The sequence below is a fragment of the Aedes aegypti genome, chromosome 3 (assembly GCF_002204515.2).
Source record: "Aedes aegypti strain LVP_AGWG chromosome 3, AaegL5.0 Primary Assembly, whole genome shotgun sequence".
NCBI lineage: Eukaryota > Metazoa > Arthropoda > Insecta > Diptera > Culicidae > Aedes > Aedes aegypti.
In genome coordinates, this window is record NC_035109.1 from 332,622,179 (window position 1) to 332,644,806 (window position 22,628).

Consider the following 22,628-nt stretch of genomic DNA (forward strand, 5'->3'; position numbering starts at 1 on the left):
TAGTTTTAAAAAACATCCAGGAAAGGAAAAACTTCTGTACGCACAGCACGAAGGTAAGACACGCGTCAAAAAGTTCGCTTTGACAATCTTAACGATCCAATCAAATACCAATCGAACAAATTGATCGTTAATGATTGTTTGTGATACTCAGATAGGCTTTATGATACTACGTTCAATCTCACCGCGGTTTATTGTTGAGAGAGAAAAACCTTAACTCCAAAGGCAACGAACCGAAAAGCTCAAACGGGTAAACCTACGATGAACTTAAGCGTACTATGACAATGATATCACACAAGTAGATGTGGCCATTTGACCCTTTAAACTGTTTTTGAAGACATCCATCTCTTAAGCTCGGTGGTTGTGGAATAGTTTTGATTGACGGGTGTTGAGCATTTTTTATAATGCATCACGTGGAAAGGAAAAGGGTCACGATCATCCTTTCCAAACATAGAAGTGCTATCATTGTGGATTTCTCAATCGTTATTTCCAGCGTTGATTAATGCTTATAATTGAAGAGTAATGAATGTCAAGGATTGCACGAAGAAACGCTCTTAAATGTAATTCAGTTTCAAGTCAACAAGTGCATAATGAGCTATGTAACTTTTAACAACCGTATGGAGGGATGTTTAGTAAGTGTAATGGCCATGATGCTTATGGTATCCAAAATCTCCGCCATGATTGTAATCGTGGGCAGCCAGAACCGGAGCAGCATGAGTGGCATAGGTGTTGTGGTGGTACAGCTGAGGCTGAGCAACGACGACGGGCTTTGTGGTCAGAGGGGCGGCGTAGCCAGTATATCCATAGTTGTCATGGGATAGGGCTGGAGCGTAACCTTGGTCATAGGCAAGAGCTGGAGCAAGGTTTTGGCCGTAAGTGAAATGGTTGGTCAATGGAGCAGCGTACCCGTGGCTTGGAGTAGCCAGGACTGGAGCAGCATGGGCATGATGATCATGGGCGTATCCATGGCCCAAGGATGGTGAATGTCGGATGAAGTTGCTATAGCTCACGGCTGGAGCAGATGAGTATTGTGCTGCTACAGGGGCAGCATAAGAATGTTCCGTTCCAACGTATCCAGCGCTGGCATAAGCCAAGGCAACCATCAAGATAGTGAGCTGAAACGAATAAAAATCACATTAACAAATATCCCCGAGAAGCGCTCTGCCACACCACTAACCTTGAACATTTTGATATGAGCCTCTAAGATGGTCAAAGATAGACACCGATTGAAACAATGATACAGTTTTGATCAAACGGCTGGATATTTATACTGAAAATAGGATAGCTGATCAACAAAGCCATAAGTTATAACATCAACACCCGAAAATAGCAATAAATAACGTACGGTCAGTTTTCTGTTGGAGCGTCCTTCGGATTGCGATCGCCGGTTCGGGTTTGTTTCATCATTTACTGACTACATTCATCGCGAATCGTCTATATGTTATGGAGGAACACACTTAATTTACACCGATTCCCACGATCCCGAAAAATCCCTCAGAAATGATTTTATCCGTCTCCTTTTAGAATAAATAGAAACAGTCGATGGCAAAGCGCTGTGGTAAATCTGTAGATGCTGACTAGATTCTTAACAATTTAATTAGGTGATGAATGGAACTGGTCAAATGTTTATCTTTGATCGAACCATGTCGAATTCCACCAAAAATGCTTAATTTTCAATTGAAACTTACATCGTCTACAAATATAAACATGTTATATGAATTGGAATATTCCGAATAAACAAAACTGAATTCTAAGAACATAACAATTTTAATTATTTAATTTTCCTTTTCTTCTTCTTATTGGCATTATGTTCCCACGTTTAAGACCATAACTACTCAAATTATTTCTCAACGAGAAGGTGATGAGGAAATGGCAGCGGCTGCAGGAACTGATTTGGTTCTCTGGAGCTGTGAAAAAGCCACCCGAATGAAACTGGATGGCCACATGAAGGCACAAAGCAGGATATGGTCGGAACATGTTGGAAACCGGTCGGAAGAAGAGGGAAAAATTTCGCACAAGCCTCATGAAGAGACTGACGTAAGGTAAGAGAAGGAAGGCGTCCAATTTTAAGTTTAAGTTCATGAATTCAATATATAATTGTTATTGACAGTCACTATTGATTACTTCTTATTATTTATGTCCGCATTACGCATTACGACCCTGGTGTTGTTTTTTTCGGTTTGTGGCCGTTTTGCTGGGTAGTGTTTTCGTGTTTTTGTTTTATGTCATCAGAGCAATTTTTTGCATGAAAAGCAAAAATGCCAATTTTCTCGCGTCTCCAGAGTAATTTCTTTGTCAGTTGTTCTGTATGTGTTAAGAGAAAACGAAAGTGGATGGTGGTGGCTCAGTCAGGAATACAGAGATCAACTGGTTAGCTCGTTTCATTCTTTTATTTCAAATCTGTAAAATATGTATGACTGCGCATTTGAACCGGACGTAAATATGATTTTTCAACAAACTATGATGTGTTCGTCACTGTGAGTGTCAGCATAATCTCTTACTAATAGGTAATTTATGTTTTACATATTTTATGTTTTCAAAAAAGGGGTTTTCCTTTAATTTTTATTTTTGTAAATCAAAAAAACTTCGGTTGGTTTCGACACTATAGGTGTAGACTTGCAAAAGGTTCACTTCATACAGTTAATGGTTCACCACTGTAAGTGTCGGCATAAGAGTGTTCTGTGATGGTCCAGCCAATTTACAAATATGATAACACATGCTTTCGTCCAGATAGCTGTAGGTATATTTCTGTCCACGTAAGGAAATCCTCTTCAACGATCTCTTTGCCTATGACGGTGGAGCGGAACAATCAGGGATAGGTCACTGGTTCAAGGGGGAGCATCACTGTACTGTAGGTTTTTCGGTCGGGAGAAAAAACTGAACTGCATTTTGTCACTTTTTATCATTGTGTATTCGACCGGACGGGGAGAAAGTGAGATAATAACTAATTGATTTAATTGAAATGCTCGTTTCTTGAATGGTAAAGAGGACGAGCTGTTTAATTTTCTTACAGCTAATAACGTGTATATAGCAGTTATTACTGAAACGTATTTGAAACCTGGGTCTAAAATCAAAAGAGATCCTAACTTATGTTGTTTATCGTAATGATCGACTAGATGGGGCATGTGGGGGAGTTTCTATCATCATTCATAGGCGTATAAAACATCAACTGTTTTCGTCATTTGAAACTGAAGTTTTTGAAACTTTAGGTGTTACTGTTGAAACACAGTTTGGTAAATATACTTTCATAGCTGCCTATTTGTCTTTTCAATGCTCTGGACAGCAAGTTAATTGCTCCAAACTGACTTGAGAAAATTGACTCGCGATAAGTCAAAATTTTTGGTCATTGGTGGCTTTAATGCCAAACATCGGTCATGGAATAATGCTCAAAGTAATTCCAACGGCAGAATTTTGTTTAATGAGTGCTCTTCAGGATATTTCTCAATTCAATACCCTGATAGCCCTACGATTGATTTGGTCTTAATCGACTCTAGTCATCTTTGTAGCCAATTAGTAACTCAAGCAGATTTTGAGTCTGATCATGCCACTGTAACGTTTCAAATATCCAATGAAGCGATTCTCATTTCTATCAGCTCTACTTTCAATTATTTTCGAGTCGACTGGAATATATATGAAATATATTGACTCTTATCTTGATGTTAACATTTTGTTACAAACAATACTTGATATTGGCAATGCTCTTGAAACTTTAACAAATTCCATTGTTGAAACCAGAAGCGTTGCAATTCCAAAATTTGAATCCGTGATTATAGACGATGATCTAAAACTCTTGATCCGTATTAAAAACGTGAGGAGAAGGCAATTTCAAAGCACTCGGGATCCTGCTATGAAAATTATATCGCAGGGTTTGCAATTAAAAAACAAAACTTTTGAAAATGAAGTTTCTCAATTGGACCCTGGCTCTAAGCCCTTTTGGGAATTATCTTAAATATAAAAAAAACATCACAAGCCGGCATTGAAAGAGGAAAAAATTGCGATAAAGCTCTAAAACTTACTATGCAGTTTGAAAGCGCGCACAATTTTAATTTGGAAAAAGCTTTCGACAGTGTTTGGCATGAAGGCTTGATTGTAAAATTAAAAAACTTTTATTTTCCAACAAACATTGTTAAAATAATTCAATGTTATCTGTCAAATCGTATACTTCAGGTTAATTATCAGAACTCCAGATCTGTGGTGTTCCCCAAGGCAGCATTTTGGGACCAATACTATACAATATTTTTACATCTGACTTACCTCAGGGATGTCAAAAATCTTGTTTGCGGATGACACAGGCCTCTCCGCCAAAGGATGAAGCCTGCGTGTCATCTGTAGTCGATTGCAAAAAAGTGTGGATATTTTTTCTTCATACTTGCAGAAATGGAAGATTTCTCCAAATGCTTCCAAAACTCAACTAATAATATTCCCACATAAACCAAAAGCTCTTTATTTGAAACCTTCAAGTAGACATGTTGTCACGATGAGGGGTGTTCCAATAAATTGGTCAGATGAAGTTAAGTATCTATGGCTCATGCTAGATAAGAATTTAACTTTCAAAAATCACATTGAGGGCATTCAAGCCAAATGTAATAAATATGTAAAATGTCTCCATCTCCTCATTAATAGACAATCAAAACTTTGTCTTAAGTTGATATTCAAACAAATTTTCAGGCCAGCCATGTTGTATGCTGTACCAATATGGACTAGCTGTTGTAATACCAGGAAGAAAGCTCTGCAGAGGATTCCAAACTTAACTTTTACAATGATTCTGAAGCTCTTTCCGTGGTATAAGGCCAATGAGTTACAAAAAATATCCAATGTTGAAACATTGGAACAAATGTCAAATAAAATAATTAATAATTTCAGGCAAAAATCGTTACAATCTTCTATTGCCACGATTAATGCGTTATATATTTATGTTAAGATAGGTTAAGTATTTTGAAAACGTGTTTTTTTTTTCTTATAAGCAGGTGAAATCAACTCACATGTAAAAAATCTGAACTGCTACGGCAAATGAAATGTAATATGTTGTTAACAAAATGTTAATAAAATCTTAATTTTTTTTTACCAAATTAGGATGATAAAGGTTGTCTAACACAGAACACCTAGATATAATAAATAAATGTAATGTTTGGAGTGATACCGCTTTGCCTCGAATTCCGAACAGACTCATATTCCGAAAACTCGGTTTTTGTATGGTGATTTGGTTGAAATGTTTCGCTGAAATATATCATCTAATGATCAGGAAATGGCAGTCACTTGCTATTCAATTTAAACGTCTTCGAATCTAATTTATACCTCGGGAGTAGTGATGATTTTCTAGTTCAAGACCAGTAGAACTAGCTCAAATGATTTTTTTTGCAATATTATTCATTGGAATGTGATTTATTTGTACTGTTCGGAATTTGAATAAAGGTTAGCGGAATATGAGACAGAATGAACAAAGTTTACGGCATTTCAAACAAAATGTTGTTCTATACTTTTACGTAAAACAATACTAAACAAGTTTAATTAGAGGGGAGTCCGTAGCCTTGAGGTTACGCTTTCGCTTCATAAGCGGAAGGTCATGGATTCAATTCCCATCCCCTCCAAAAAATAACCCGTCCAGCCACCAGAAGACGCCGCACGGAGGACCGTGCTTAGGGGAGCACATCCATCCTCCGTCAGTATCAGATGGTGACTGAGACAAACTGACCCACTTCGCAGGCAGCTAGCCTCAAACGACTCAGGAACACGGCAAAACGAACCACCGCAAGAGCAATGGACTATGGCTTATGGAAATCGATTGGACCAACAGCAGAGCACTCTCCTACCTGCTCGGTGTGAGAGCAAAAGAGCAGAAGAGAGTGAAAGCAGATGTAAATATAGATTAGTTAAAAACAGAACTGTATCGGTAAGGAAGATACAGATAAATTGATTCCGGCACAAGCACGGAGAGGCTTAAAAAAAAAAAAAAGTTTAATTAATCAATTTATCAACAAACTTAACAGCTAACAGAAATTAAAATTCTCACCAATATCAGCTAATTGATGCCCATCAGATGTATTTGAAGTCACTGTTGGCCTCTCAAGTGTTCGGAATATGAGCCAAAACAGTACTAATAAAGAAATAAAAAAAAAATGATTTAGTTTGGGAGCCTACATGTATCGATTGGTGTACAATTGAACGATCGATGGGTACTGCAAGATGCTCTTATCAGATAGATCGAAAGCATATGATGAGTGTGAGATCTTATTCGGGTGAAATGTAGAGAGCATTACAAATTGCATCTAAACGCAACAGTTGCGTTTAGATGTTTCTTCAACAAATTTTGGTTCATCACTTCAAGGCAAGGTAGGCCGTCATTGAAATTTGTACGCGTCGTTGATGATTGATGCTAATTCATTTCACAATTTTGAATCAAAGAAAATCAGTTGGTTTTGCAATGACACAGCTGAAAAACTATTAACTTTATGCATGTTAGCGGGTACAGTGATACATTTTCGAGTCAAAACAAACTTGCAAGACTGAATTTTATGATTTTGAAATTTATTTATTTATTGTCGTCAATTTATTGCAAGCTTCCAAGTCATCATCGCTGCCAAAACGAATGACGGGCTACTTAGCCTTAAGGTGATTATAGAACGAAGCCACAACTTAAATTTTCAAGAGCACAAGACTTGAGAATCAAACAACGATGCGCGTTGAAAACTTATCCCATTGGTCACCACCAGCAAGCAAGTAGGGTAGATGTACCAATAGTGGAGGTACTGAGCACGTTTGAACTTCATTTAACCGCATAAATTCAAGAAGCGCAATTACTGTACAAGGTAATGTTGTAACGAGAAGTAACGATCATTGACCTAATGAGAAAAATGATTTCATCGCAGTAGCCCACGGCATGTCAATGAAAAATAATACCTCCACTATTGGTACACTGTTCCTTTAGTTGCGGTATATTTTTAATTTGTGTTCCTATAGTTGCGGTATCCGTTATTTTCTAATGGAATCCTCCACTATAGGAACACTTTATCGCAACTATTCTATTGGTACATGTAAGAGAAGTTATAGCAATTTTAGTGATTTTTCATCAGTTTTAAAGCAATTTGAATGCTCTTTTCAACTATTCCGTGTATCAACAAGACAATACATCGATTGGCAGTGTCGGTGTTGTGGCTAATGGAATAAAATCAATGAAAACGGCACTACCGCAACTATAGGAACACCCACAACTAATGGAACACTTACCCTAATTTGATTGATTTTCAACGCGAACTGTTGTCAGGTTCTCCAGTTTTGGCAATTGAAAATTCGAAGTTTGGCTTTGTTTTATAATCACCTTAAGGTTAAGTAGCCCGTCATTCGTTTTGGCAACAAAGATTGCTTTTCTGCTTGCATTTCAAAGTGATAAAACTCATCCTTGGTAGTTTATATTGACTTGAAAAAGTATCACTGTACGCGCTAACATGCATAAAGTATGCTGATACATTTTCAGGTGTGTCAGTACAATACCAACTGATTTTCTTTAATTCGAAATCGTGAGATGAATAAGCAACAATCATCAACGACGCGTACAAATTTCAATGACGGCCTAATTCGCCTTAAGTGTCATCATTATTTTCTTCTACTTCAAAATTTTCCATATCGATTGAAAAAATAAAATAAGCATATCTATATTTCACAAATAATTGCTTCTTCTTCTCCTCAATTACGTCCTCACTGGGACAGAGCCTGCTTCTCAGCTTAGTGTTCTTATAAGCACTTCTACAGTAATTAACTGAGAGCTTTTTTTTGTCAAACTTGCCATTTTCGTATTCGTATTTCATGTGGCAGGTACGATTATACTCCATGCCCAGGGAAGTCAAGGAAATTTCCATTGAGAAAAGATACTGGACCGACTGGGAATCGAACCCTGACACCTTCAGCATGGCTGTGCTTTATAGCCGCGGACTCTAACCTCCATGCAACGAAAAAAAAACATGTAAATCCATAACAGTTTAGAAACCTAACTTTTTGCATTATTTCTTTCCACTACTGCGGGATCTACGCAATGCATGTAATTCCACAATGTTAATGTCTATAAGTATCTCAAATAGAGTTCAAACATATTTTTTCAGGCATCCATACTATGTGACCAGCCCACTTGAGTCTGCCGGTTAAGATTTGAAACGACACATGCAACAAACACAAGCATTGTCTCGCCACAAAGCACACATTTTCTCTTGGCTTTTCAGCTCACAGTTCTTAATGACGACGCCAAGAAACTTTGTGAAAACGCAAATATTCCGAAGTATATAACCTCGTATGGACACCCCTTATAGTTGCTGGCATTTCGGGGAATATGACGAAGAAGGGGCAAAGGGGAATGTGTTTAATGTAGTAGTGACCTGTTTTTAAACGTCTGAAGCAAAAGACGCGATGATATTCTGAAAAAATAACAGATTTAACGGTATACCAAAGTGTTGCCAAATACGGATTCAAAAGCGTTTCCAAAATCGAGGATGCCAAAAATGTAGCATGCCAAAAACTTACTTGAATTGCATTCGGAACAGTATGGCATACTTAACATTTGTTTTAAGTTGAGCTAGAAGTCTTAAAAAGAAACATTCGTCCCACTCGAACTTCTTCTCCGCCTAATTATACTCATTGTTATTCACATGGTCTCATCATATGTCACTCTACAGCAGCAGCAGGTCACGATCTTTCACGACAGACAAACACACTCCACGAAAACATATCGAACCGCGAGTGCAAATATTTGGCAAATCATCCAGAGCCTCATCCATCGTGTGCTTGGCAGGGAAATTGATTGAAAAGTAAAACAACTCAAGGGCGATTTTAAGTCGAAATATTATAGTGTGTATTCCAGTTCAACAGGTGTTTCATTCTAATGCGAGTTCACTTTGGCTGATTTCAGTAATGGCTATGATGGTTATTGTATCCTAGGAGATGAGATCCACCGTAGTTGTAGCCATGGTGGGCCAAAACTGGAGCAGCATGGGTGACATATGTGTTCTGGTGGTACAGCTGAGGCTGGGCAATGGCAACGGTTTTGGTGGTCAGTGGAGCGGCGTATCCAGAATATCCATAGCTGTTATGGGACAGGGCTGGAGCATATCCGTGACCGTAGGATAGAGCCGGGGCATAGTTGTAGCCATGAGTGTAAGCCTTGGTGAGAGGGGCGGAGTATACTTGGGTTGGAGCAGCCAGAACTGGAGCAGCGTGGGCGTATCCATGGCCTAGAGATGGTGCGTGGCTGCGTGAGAAAGTGCTGTAGCTCACGGATGGAGCAGACGAGTAGTGTGCAGCAACAGGGGCGGCATAAGAATGATCCAATCCAGCGTAACCAGCACTGGTGTAGGCCAAAGAGGCAATCAAAAGGGTAACCTGGAATCAGATAGAAATGGTTGTTTAATGTAAAATGCGTGAGAGAGCTGGAAGAAACACCTACCTTGAACATTTTGAATGAACTACTGGAGGTTGTTGCTGCAAAACACCAATTGAAACAATGATACTGGTTTCAGATTTGGTAGCATCATTTATAGTAAAACATCCACCTGAGGATAGACCAAATAAATATCAGTTATATTGTCGCGAAGAAGCAATAAATAAAATCTGCTTCATTTTTAGCGATGCAACCTTTAAATTTCGGTTCGCTGGTTTCGTAGCTTTTAATCACATAGCTGCAGTGCGCATCGATGAAGCGGCTTTCTGAAAACTATTTCCTTTTTGTTCGTCAAGTCATTAGTGCAGTGACAAATCCACACAAATCTGGGGTAGTTGTCAATCGTCAGTCAGCAGCGGAAAATTCTTGAAAGACGCTAGCTTTGGCTTGACGTGCTCGAAACGAATTCGGTTCGATCGTTAAATTGTTTAATTATATTCATTTTATCAGGTCATATTACTTCACTGCTACGTAACATCCCAGCTTCATACCGGTACAATTACCTCGATCACCAATAATTTCACATTCATACCCTGAGAAGAAATGTCAACGATTGGCTACCATTCCTGCGGCCCTTACGATGTGCGAAGGACGCAGCGCAATTACTTAGCGTAACAAGATACTTCCATATCCAGCCCGAATAATGATCACCACAATCCACTCTGGATGCATTCTTCGGACCGCAAGCCGATCAATTCACTTGTCATGCAGCAGGGCGTCTGCTGCGAAGGCATTTCTTGACCTACAGCAACACCAATCACACCATTTGTGTTTATGACCTCTCATTAACCCGTGAAGCATCGCCACAACAGAGAAGGCACCCTTTGATCCACACGATTTCCGTTTTCATTCCGAATCGATGCCTCAGTCGTTTCGCGACAAATAATGGGGCTCAATAGTGATATCGAGTAGGTAAGCAATCAGTGACATCACCAATTGAGTTTTTGCAGGAAGTTTTTTCCAGGGTCAAAATATGTTCGTATGAATGAGTTAATCATTTTCTTCTTATTTCTGGCGTTGCTTTCCAACTACAACAGAGTTTTTTTCAGTGTTTTTATGTGCACTTTTACAGTTATTAATTAAGAGCTTTATTAACCAATTGAGAGGTTTTAATGGGATTTGTTGAATATACACTTCATAGCACATAGAAAACGCACTAAAGCCGATTTCCCGTACGAAATGGTCAACTTCAGAGAGCTATATCTCCGCCGTGTCTCAACCGATCATTTTATTTTTTCTGAGACGAACTACAAATTACCTCAATTTTTAATAAGTACACACTTCGAAAATATCATGTGATTCTACGTCTTTTGGATGCACATAAAAGAAGCGAGCCGTATGATGTGAATTTTTGTCACATTTCAAATACCACAGCGTCTGATTCGGGAAATGCCGATCATAGTGACATCGTTTTCGTGTCCTTTAACGTGTAAAATTACATTTTTTGTTGAATACATCTTTAAGGTCACATTTTTGTGTCGTTTTATCATTTACATCATGTGTCATTCAGTCATACTATGAATTACGTCCATAGTAACTTCCATTATTTTTAAGAGTGTATAGCACAAACAAATGCACCAAGACACAAGATGCAGCAGAAAAATACGCTTCAAATCATCTTGATGTGTTCAACGCATGTGTTCATTGAGTAATAAGGACCAAAGGATCAAAGATGATTAAAAAATTTGCCACTTTTTGAGTTTAAAAAAAAATTGTTTTTCTAACCTACTGGCTAAAATCATGATAGCTAATCACTAACTGAGCAACTCTATCGAAGACGTAATCTTTTCACGTAGTCATGATCCTTTGATATCTGCGAAATGAAGAACATATGGTCACAAATGCTGTTACCCTTCGTCGAAAAATACTTCCTTTATTTTTATCCTTGAAACTGAAAAAAAAAATAAATATAGAAAAGCTCAAGTTTTTTCGGCAGTTTTGTTCTTTTCGTCACCGGGGGTTTACATGACCAAATCTTCTGAAATTATGTGATGAGATGTGCTTATATGCTATGAGTATTGATGCAAATTTTAAGCCCTATAGATTCTACAAAACTACCCATGATGTATCGAACAAAGTTGCCGAAAAAAAAAACAAGTTTTCGAAAAACAAAAGTTCAATGTTTATCACAGCGTAAAATATCAGGACAATCTGATAAAAAATAGAGTGATAAGTCGTAGCGCTCATTAATTATTTGATGAATAGTTTTCTATCAATCTTCTTCTTCTTCTTGGCATTACGACCTCACTGGAACAGAGCCTGCCTCTCAGCTTAATATTCTTATGAGCACTTCCACAGTTATAAACTGAGTGCTTTCTTTGCCATAGTTGCCATTTTCGCATTCGTATATCGTGTGGCAGGTACGATGATAATCTAAGCCCATGGAAGTCAAGGAAATTTCCATCGCGAAAAGATCATGGACCGACCGGGGATCAAACCCAGACACCTTCAGCATGGCTTTACTTCGTAGCTACGGGCTCTAACCACTCGGCTTAGGATATCCTGTCAAGTTGCTAAATTTTGATATTCTGTTAAAGATGTAGCTTCAAAAGACTGACAAAGGAAAACGTAAAATATATTAAAGAAACAGTAATTATAGTTCAATATTTGGTAAAAACAATCTAAATAAAATCTAAAACCTATCTAAATGATCAGGGTCCTGAAATATCTGCAAAATGAATATTTCATACTCTTTTCTCTTCTTTGCTCTGTCTCGTGGTAAAATTTTATATAAAGTGGCTCGAACAAACGGATAAAAGTCTGATCCTCAAATCATGATTTACAAATCATGAAATCCATAAATTGGTTAGGTCATAATGTCAGGATCACAAATCATGGTTCCTGGAGCCATAATCATGATTCTTCATAAGCGTAACATCCGGGATGAAAACATTAAGCGGTGCACTTTGCTTCAACTCATTCAAGATAATGAAGTGGTTGAATGGTAGAGTACGTGGATTTCAATCGGAAGGTTCTTGGTTTTTGTCTCAGTGTATGCTATTTTATTTTTATTATTTTTTGTCGATATGCACGACTCAGCATTTTTGGCATTTGAATCATGATTCCGAGCAATCAGCAACTAAAACCTAATGCGTGTGTTGCGTTACGGCAATCTGACTCATGATATCATGAGTCCAAATCATGGTGTATTTTCATAAGATGAAAACACACTGGAATCATGATATCATGGGTCAAAATCTTGTTTTTGGATTTTGATCACCAGTGCAGTGATAGCCCTTTAGATACTAAACAATTCTGCTGGAAACGTCATTTTTTCAAGTTTTCAAGCTTCTAAGATATCTGCAGAACTAAAGTTTCATGCTCACTGGCGCTGCCTGGTGGCCGAATCGTAAAGCTTATGGTTTGAATAATGATAGCCCATGACTTAATGAACAACTTTGCCAAAGACGCCATCTTTCGAAGTGATCAGACTCCTGATTTAGATTTTTCCCGACGTTTTGACTCTAATCCGAGTCTTCTTTAAGGGGTCTTCTGTTTAGTCGTAGTTTTCTGTTGCATCTAGTGTCTTGGTGCATTTTTTGTAGTATATTTATCAAAAATTGAGGTAATTTGTAGTTTGTTACAAAAAAACCTAAAATGATCGGTTGAGACAAGGCGGAGATATAGCACCCTGAAGAAGGCCCAGATTAGAGTCAAAACGTCGGGAAAAATCTAAAACAGTCGTTTTGATCACCCAAGACTGCAGCGCCGAAACTAGTAGCTCCAATCCTCCCACATCAGTCGAAATCTCCTCGCTCCGGCTCCTGAGAGCTGTTCCTACAGAACAAAAGCTTTATGCACACTAGGGCTGCATGATATTGGAATTCCGTATTCAGAAGACCACCGCATGACAGCGCCTGAGCTACTGGACAACTCTTCCGAAGACATCCATCAGAGATATCATATGTTACAAAAGTGACATTACTATCTGCCATAATTCTATTTTTACAACAGATGGCAACCCTCGAAAACTGAACGATCACTTATTCATCCCTTATTCAACAATAAACCAAAAAATGTTAAAATATCTACAGATTCATTGTTTTGGGTTTTATCAAGGTAACTAACAATTTCAAACACATAGTGAAGATGTGTGCTGGAATTTAAAGATTGGGATGTGAAATTTGGTTGTTCGATGAAACAGTTTTATAGTAATCAATTCAGTGTTTGACCCAACTGTTAGTGTGTATATTTTTGTCAACCTACAGCTGGACAATGTTTCGATAATGGCTGTTGATTCGATTAAAGCTTTAAACAACCTTTAATCAATATCATTGAGGTTGGCTGAACAAAAGTTAAAACTGTAGATGGAATATAGTTTATTGATGGACAGCTTTGAGTATATTGCTGAATAAGAGTGTTTAATAAGCTTTTCTTCAAATTATTGCTCAGCTGTCACGGTGTTCAGCAAATACTCTTGCTGTTCAGCTTTTATTGCTACTGGGTTTGTGCTGAGTACTAAAACTTTGCCTAATACAGTAACGCATACGAAATAATCAACAACACATTGAAGAAATCCCATACGCTTTGGGTCTCCCATACTGCTCAACTATGTGTAGGAATTCACGTTGTAGGAATGCGTTTAATAACAGACCCTATTTTACTGAATTTGATTTCTATTAACATCTATACTTCCTACTAGGACAAGGATTTTTGGATGGCAGATCATTCAGAATTATCCCAAACTGCATGTCAAATATTGTGTTTTTACGAAGCAGATACAAAACAAAAAACAAAATTTCGGACAAAAAATTGTCGTTAGTTTTCAGTAAATTTAAAAAGAATTACCATAGACTCATTTTGCGCCAACTTTAACAGATGTTGACAGCTCCGACTCAGAATTCAAGGATTTTTTTTGGATGTGTAGACCTTGACAAAATTAGCCACTTAGTGTTTCCAAAATGCTTAGTATTTTAGAATTAATCTAGACAATCATTTGGAAATGGGCCAAACATTAAACCCGATTTGTTTTAACAAAATAATGTAATTGAAAAATGACATCTCCTACAAATAAGTGTTATATGGATCACGAATACATAATTGCCGAAATTGTTGAATAAAAAATACTGAAATAGTAGTTTACGGAACAAGTTGCAGAATGGTGATTTTTACAGCACGAGTCGTAAATTTATCTTACAAGGCTTGCCGAGTAGGATAATTACGACGAGTGCTGTAAAAATCGAGTTCTGCAACGAGTTACGTACAATATTTTTTTGCAATTTCGTAGAAGACCACTAAGAAACTATATCATGGAATGCATTCACCATCATTTTACAATTCATGAAAAACTGTTGTGTAAAGATTCATTACGCAACTCAAAACAGTTGCGTAATTAATCATTACAGCGCTGGTTTCAGTTGCGTAATGACTTTTGCCGCACTGCATTCTTCAGTGCGGGAAAGTAGACCGTTTCATGACAGATTGGCGTAATGAAAACCAGCCTATTACGATGAGAAATTGCAAAAAATATTTTATTAGTGGCCTACACTAAAAAATATGTATCCGAAATTAAAAGTCGATTTGAACAAAATGACCTCTTTTATTTTAATGAAATTTTGTCCCATAATGTGTTATTATACTACCAACCGTCCATACATTGCGAAATGGGCACTTCAAAAAAGTTTTTCTAAAAAAAATTTTTCTTGTCCTAAGTGAATTTTTTAGCGTGTCAATTTCCTTCAAAATTAAACAAGTGAAAGTCACAATCATCTCGGATTACTATGAAACTCAATAAGCGAGTCAATTTTGTCTTATCAGTTTTCTACAAATTTCGAGAATTCCATGTCAAGCCAAAGTCAAAATTGTCAAAATTATTGATTAAAAATGGCCATATTATATATTGTTTTAATGAAATTTTGTCTCAAGATAGGTTCCTTTGGTTAATACCAACCGTCCATACTTCGCAAGGAAGACACTCTAAATGGAAAAAAGTTCTTCCAACAATTTTTTTTTCTTGTCCTAAATAATTTTTAGCCTGTCATTTTCCAACAATTGTTTGGTTTTGTTGGTAAAATTCACAATCCTATCAGAATTCAATGTAGTCCAATGAGCCAGTCAAAGTTTGGCCATTTTCAAATGATAGTTTAGATCAGTACTTCTCAAACTGTGCACCCTGGTGCGACGTAGGACTTCTTCAGGTGCGCAGTTAATTGATTCTCAACAAATTTGAAAATAGGCTCATAATCTAGTATACATTTAAAAACTCACCGATCGCCATGCATTTGTAAATTACTCGATTCTGACACGGTCCAAATACGTTCTCTATATTTCAGCTATCAATAAATTGTTGAAATAATAGTAAAGATAATGAATTGTTTTTCGAACCGCCATGTTTACTCCGGCTTGGGCAATAAAGCTGCACAAGCGTTGTCAAATCATCGTTTTTTTTTAATATTTTCGAATTGATAATTTTATGTTGTGTGGACGCACAGATAATGGTCATATTTTGAAAACTGTATAGTACACCAGAAGCGCGTCCATATTCGAAACCATGGGTAGGACAAATGTTGGCAAATATTTTGTGCACAGTTAAGCTAAGAAAAAATGTATCCGTTTGGAATTCTAGACTTAAAAATTGGAAGTAACTATATATATTTGAAGGGCTCAAGCGTAAGTGTAAGTGGCATTTTGATCGGCTTTGAATTGAGTTAAGGAAATTCTACTATTTCCAAGCATTATATCGATATTTTCAGGTGATTTATCCGCTCAACAGAAAAATTGACATTATTCTTAGAAGACTGGTTTTGTTTTTTTTTTTTTTTTTTGACTGCCGTACATTATTTACATAATGAAAAATTGCTGAAAGAACTTCAAAATAGATACTATTTAATTTTGATTCGTAGTTTACGGCTAACTTACAAATTGATGTGAAATTTTCGAAAAAGCACGTCTTTTCGATGAGAATCGAACTCACGACTCCCTGTTCTTAAGATAGGATGCGTCATCCTTACACCACGAGAGAGCTCATGGATGCAGAAGTGATTGATTTATGCTCAATAATCACGTGATCCTCTTTCGGAAAAATAAGATGCCCATCCAAACACAACGCTTTCTATAGTATATGCAATGCCTAGCCGAGAGCGCATTATTTATTAGGTTTATTATATAGTTACTTCATTATATAGTATTATACAGTTACAACATATATTTGGACTGAAGATCTAAGCTTATTTTTTAATTTTTGGATGCATTACGTGCTTATCGTATGTTTTTCATGATTTTCTATAGGTATTTCTTTAGAAATTTATTCAGGTATTTTTTCTAAATACTCATATATTACTCCGGAAATTTCTACAGGAGTTCATTTAGTGATTATTGTCAAAAAAATTCCTCCACGAATTTTCCTAAGGAATTTCTCCAAATATTATATTTTGGATACCTCAAGAATTCAACCTAGATTTTCCCAAAAAGAATAACAGACATAGATTTTCTCCAAAGACTTCTCAAAAAATCATCTAAATTCCTCAAAAACAAAATCCAGACTCCTCCAAGATTTTATTCATCGATTTTCCTGGAAGATGTTCTAGGTCTCTTGATCAAAACGTCTTCTGCAATCAATAACTTCTCCAGAAATTTCTAGATATTTTCTTTAAAATTGTCTTTTAGCATTTTTTAGAGGTATCAACAAGGGATTTTTCTAAAGATACCTTTAGCAATTGCGTAAGAGATTCCTCCTAAGATTCCGATACAAATTCCTTTAACTATTCTTTGAGATCTCACAAGACGTTAATGTTTTTTTCAGGAATTATCCCAGGAATGACTCTAGGGCTAAGACATTTTTTCTAAAAATTAAATCCGTGATGTATTTCTGAAGAAAATTCTAGAGTAACCTCTGATAAATCTTGTGTAAGTTTTAAAATCATCCTTAATGAACAAGGATCTCAGAAATAATTCATAATCTCTTGAGGAAATTTTAGTAGATTTCCAAGATAATTGGCTACGAGATTCGAAAAAAAATCAATCAAATCTCGAGGCAGTATTCCGCAGGATTTTCAAAAGAAATTTCTCGAAAAACATTGAACAAAATCTCTCAAAAAAATTGCATGGGAGTGATCGGAGCTATTATTGTAAAAATTGCTGTTGTATAAAATAATCTGTGAAAACTTTTATAAACTTATAAATGTTTGGTAGAACTGCAGAAGTATTACTTGGATGGAAAGCTGGAGAAATTCCTTAAAAAATAGATTAGTTCGAAGAATCCTTCTAGACCCTTCTTTGACAGATACGCATATTTCGACCTCAACCGTCATTAGTGTCGTGTGCTAGATATTGATGCACACTGCAGCTATGTGATTAAAAGCTACGAAACCAGTGAACCGAAATGTGAAGGTTGCATCGCTAAAAATGAAGCAGATATTATGTATTGCTTCTTCGCGACAATATAACTGATATTTATTGGGTCAATCCCCAGGTGGATGTTTTACTATAAATGTTGCTATCAAATCTGAAACTAGTATCATTGTTTCAATTGGTGATTTGCAGCAACAACCTCCAGTAGTTCATTCAAAATGTTCAAAGTAGGTGTTTCTTCCAATTCTCTCACGCATTTTACAATAAAACACCATTTCAATTCTATCTGATTACAGGTCACCCTTTTGATTGCCTCTTTGGCCTACGCCTGTGCTGGTTACGCTGGATTGAATCATTCTTATGCCGCCCCTGTTGCTGCACACTACTCGTCTGCTCCATCCGTGAGCTACAGCACTTTCTCACGCAGCCACGCACCATCTCTGGGCCATGGATACGCCCACGCTGCTCCAGTTCTGGCTGTTCCAACTCAAGTATACTCCTCCCCTCTCACCAAGGCTTACACTCACGGCTACAACTATGCCCCAGCTCTATCTTATGGCCACGGATACGCTCCAGCCCTGTCCCATAACAGCTATGGATATTCTGCATACGCCGCTCCCCTGGCCACCAAAACCGTTGCCATTGCCCAGCCTCAGCTGTACCACCAGAACACATATGCCACCCATGCTGCTCCATTATTGGCCCACCATGGCTACAAATACGGTGCATCTCATCTTCTAGGATACAATAACCATCAAGGCCATTACGCTTACTAAAATCAGCAAAAGAGAATTTGTATTAGAATTAAACACCTGTTGAACTGGAATACACACTAAATATTGACATGGAATCGCCCTTGAGTTGTTTTACTTTTCAATCAATTTCCCTGCCAACTGCACGACAGATGAGGCGCGCTGGATGATTTGCCAAATGTTTGCACTTGCGGTTCAATATGTTTTTGTGGAGTGAATTCGCCTGCCGTGAATTATCGTGATCTGCTGCTGCTGTTGTAGAGTGGTTTAAGATGAGACAATTTGAACTACATATAAGTATACGTTATTTGTTTCACTCGAATAATGGATAAGATTGAATTCACAACTTCATCGATGCATGCTTTAGAATAGTGCTTGAGAAAAAAAAGCACACACAAAGAACTTTTGATTGAAATTTTTATTTTTATTTATAAATTGCTTCAAATTGCACCAACACTGACTCAACTTATCTCACTTGTACCAATAGTTGCGGTTAAGTGTTCCGTGAAAACCGTGTCAAATCGTTTTGAGCCGTTCTAAGTAATTAGAAGCCATTCTAAGTCATTTTAAGCCATTTCAAATCGTTTCAAACCATTTCAAGCCGTTTAAAATTGTTTAAAGCCATTCTATGCCGTTTTAGGTCGTTTTCAGCCGTTTTGAGTCGTTTCAAGCTACCCGAGCAGAAGGGATTATCTACTGAATACCAAATTGAGGTATTCCATACCAGATAATTTCCAATACTTACAACCTGAATGAAGTATAAATGAGCCCTGCATAAGAGGTAAAATACCTCAAATAATACCTTCTGTATATTCTACAAATACCAAGCTGATAATTAGATCAGGTATTTTATCACCTGAATAATACATGATAGATTTTCATATAAAAGTAAAAATTTTCAATAGTAGTTCAATACCTCCAGCAATCCTCAATAGCTATCGAATACCAAAATGAAGTATTTTTATTTGTTTTCAACATTTTTTTCAAATACCATTATAATACCAAAATGAGGTATTAACAACTGAACAATACCTAATTATGGTATGATACCAAAATATGGTATGCATAAGTTATGGCGAGTTATTCTTTCCTCCTCGGGTAGTTTTAGCCATTTTGAGCCATTTTAAGCCATTTCGAACCGTTTTTTTAAGACGTTTTAAGCCAGGGAGTATGTGTCACATATACATCTCATATATCCGAACGAAGTATAGACTGCGAAGTGCTGATCCAATGTACTTTGGGGTAGTTGAGTTCAGTTCGCCTTCGAGCGTCGGGGCTTCTCAAGGAGCTCCGCAGCTTGTAGGTTGAAGCATCCATCTATCGATTAGGGAGTCGTGGGTTCGATCCCCACCGGAGCACGTGGTTTCTTTTCCCAGTTTCATTTTCAATTTGTATTTGACACGTGTTTCGTCGTGTACATGTAAACTTCAAAATGTCAAAACCTTATAACGTTTCAACTTGTTTCAAGCAATATTAAATTATTTCAAGCCATTTTAAGCCGCTTCAAGTCATTGAAAGCTATTTTAAGCCGTTTTAAGTCATATTAACCGTTTTAAGCCATATTAAGCTATTTTAGGCCGTTTCAAGTTGTTTTGAGCAGTTTTAAGCCATTTTAAGCCGTTTTAAGACATTTAAAGCCATTGAAAGCCGTTATAAGCCATTTTAGGCTACCAAAAAAGCGAAACAATACATAAACTTTGCAATGTGATTAAATGGACAGTATGATGGGAAGCTAAACAGGCCGTTTAAATTTTAAAAGACTGAGAAAGCGATCAAATTACAACTACCCTCCCAGTCGCAACACCATCATTGATGTGAAGTTTGCGAAAAAGTTACACGTCTTCTCGGTGAGAATCTCACGAACAAGGAGTGGCTTTGAACGTCTTAAAATAACTTAAACGGCTTGAAAAGGCTTAAAATGCCTCAAAATAGCGTAAAATTGCTGAAACTGGCTTGCAACGCCTCGAAACGGCTGGAAACGACCTAAAACGGCATAAAATTGCCTTCAATAGCTTGAAATGGCTTAAAACGACTTGAAATAACTTCAAATGGCTTAAAATGGCTTAGAATGGCTTTTAATAGCTTAAAACGGTTAGACACGGTTTCCATTATAGGAACACTTTACCGCAACTATTGGTACAAGTGAGAAAAGTTGAGTCAGTTTTGATGGTATTTAGTCAATTTTGAAGCAACTTACTATGTTTTCAAGTAGTTTGTGCACAAACAGGCCAACATGTCTGTGGTTAGTTCAATAAAATCAGTATTAATGACACTACCACAATTATAGAAGCACCCACAACTAATGGATCACTTACCCTTATTAAGTAAAACGGAACAACGAATGAAAATTGCCTCAGTCGCTTCATAATAAGTCAAATTCGTCGATAATCAATCACTGCCAGCTAGCGGAGAACTATACTCTTCTGAATTTCCTGCTCTATGTTACTTTCCGTGAATTGTAAACATGGGCCGGTTAAAGATTCCGTCATCGGAAGTCTGATTCATCGGTGTGTGTATGTCGAACGTAAGAAAGGTACGATTTGAGTCACACTTTAGTAACCTTCTGTTTCATTACTAGTTTGTTTATCATAATAATCTAACAACTTTTTAAAATCCTGGTATCCACTCGAATAATATTTAACAATATAAAACGAAAATATACCAGATAATCAATCTACGAGCTACTCTATGAAAAACCTAAAAAATTAAAAAGAAAAATTCCAATCAAAAGTTTTTTTTGTGTGATTTTTTTTCCAAGTACGATTCTAAGGCACGTATCGATGAAGTTGTGATTTCAAACTTATCAAACTTATATATTCGAGTGAAATCAACAACGTATACTTTTATGTAGTTCACATTGTCTCATCTTAAACCACTCTACAACAGCAGCAGCAGATCACGATAATTCACGGCAGACGAATACACCCCACAAAACATATTGAACGGCGAGTGCAAATATTTGGCAAATCATCCAGCGCCTCAACTGTCTTGTAGTTGGCAGGGAAATTGATTGAAAAGTAAAACAACTCAAGGGCGATTCCAAGTCAATATAGTGTGTAATCCAGTTCAACAGGTGTTTAAATCTAATGCGAGTTCACTTTGGCTGATTTTAATAAGCGTAATGACCGTGATGGTTGTTGTACCCTAGGAGATGTGATCCACCGTAGTTGTAGCCATGGTGGGCCAAAACTGGAGCAGCATGGGTGGCATATGAGTTCTGGTGGTACAGCTGAGGCTGGGCAATGGCAACGGTTTTGGTGGTCAGTGGAGCAGCGTATCCAGAATATCCATAGCTATTATGGGACACGGCTGGAGCATATCCGTGACCATAGGATAGAGCTGGAGCATAGTTGAATCCGTGAGTGTAAGCCTTGGTGAGAGGGGCGGAGTATACTTGGGTTGGAGCAGCCAGAACTGGAGTAGCGTGGGCGTATCCATGGCCCAGAGATGGTTCGTGGCTGCGTGAGAAAGTGCTGTAGCTCACGGATGGAGCAGACGAGTAGTGTGCAGCAACAGGGGCGGCATAAGAATGATCCAATCCAGCGTAACCAGCACTGGCGTAGGCCAAAGAGGCAATCAAAAGGGTGACCTGGAATCAGATTGAATTAAGATGATTGTTTAATGTAAAATACTTGAGAGAATTGAAAGAAACACCTACTTTGAACATTTTGAATGAACTACTGGGAGTTGTTGCTGCAAAACACCGATTGAAACAATGATACTGGTTTCAGATTTGGTAGCAACATTTATAGTAGAACATCTACCTGGGGATTCACCAAATAAATATCAGTTATATTGTCGCGAAGAAGCAATAAGTAAAATTTGCTTCATTTTTAGCGATGCAACCTTCAAATTTCGGTTCACTGGTTTCGTAGCTTTTATTCATATAGCTGCAGTGCGCATCGATGTCTATTTTATACATGTCAAGTCATACATTCTTTTTTTCCTTACAGTGATTTTCTTGCGATATCTGGACGATTGGTAGTAAACATAAAAACGTATATTGCGGCAAAATTTCATTAAATTAAACTAGTTGTTCAGTAGTTGTTAAACATCCACTCGGCTGATTAGCCGTAAACCACGTATCATAATTCATAAAACAAGAATTTTAAGCTGTGTTAAGACAGCCTTTTTTTAAATTTATTTATTAGTTATTCCAAACTTATTCA

General features: G+C 37.3%; 4 protein-coding genes across 4 annotated transcripts; 1 reads left to right on the forward strand and 3 right to left on the reverse strand.

Annotated features, from left to right (window-relative positions):
• Positions 1-528: 528 nt before the first annotated feature.
• LOC5567229 (cuticle protein 10.6) lies at positions 529-1,221 on the reverse strand. The gene is made up of 2 exons (XM_001651609.2): positions 1,175-1,221; positions 529-1,112 (listed from the first exon to the last, which is right to left on the reverse strand). Exons 1-2 carry the CDS (start codon positions 1,181-1,183, stop codon positions 627-629), a joined length of 495 nt encoding a protein of 164 aa, XP_001651659.2. The 5' UTR covers positions 1,184-1,221; the 3' UTR covers positions 529-626.
• A 7,590-nt stretch (positions 1,222-8,811) lies between these two features.
• Positions 8,812-9,518, reverse strand: LOC5567228 (cuticle protein 16.5). The gene is made up of 2 exons (XM_001651608.2): positions 9,425-9,518; positions 8,812-9,360 (listed from the first exon to the last, which is right to left on the reverse strand). Exons 1-2 carry the CDS (start codon positions 9,431-9,433, stop codon positions 8,887-8,889), a joined length of 483 nt encoding a protein of 160 aa, XP_001651658.2. The 5' UTR covers positions 9,434-9,518; the 3' UTR covers positions 8,812-8,886.
• An 8,324-nt stretch (positions 9,519-17,842) lies between these two features.
• LOC5567227 (cuticle protein 16.5) lies at positions 17,843-18,557 on the forward strand. Its single transcript, XM_001651606.2, has 2 exons — positions 17,843-17,934; positions 18,004-18,557. Exons 1-2 carry the CDS (start codon positions 17,926-17,928, stop codon positions 18,481-18,483), a joined length of 489 nt encoding a protein of 162 aa, XP_001651656.2. The 5' UTR covers positions 17,843-17,925; the 3' UTR covers positions 18,484-18,557.
• A 2,779-nt stretch (positions 18,558-21,336) lies between these two features.
• LOC5567226 (cuticle protein 16.5) lies at positions 21,337-22,202 on the reverse strand. The gene is made up of 2 exons (XM_021855247.1): positions 22,118-22,202; positions 21,337-22,048 (listed from the first exon to the last, which is right to left on the reverse strand). The coding sequence occupies exons 1-2, from the start codon at positions 22,124-22,126 to the stop codon at positions 21,569-21,571; spliced, it is 489 nt and encodes a 162-aa protein (XP_021710939.1). The 5' UTR covers positions 22,127-22,202; the 3' UTR covers positions 21,337-21,568.
• Between the last annotated feature and the right edge of the window lie 426 nt (positions 22,203-22,628).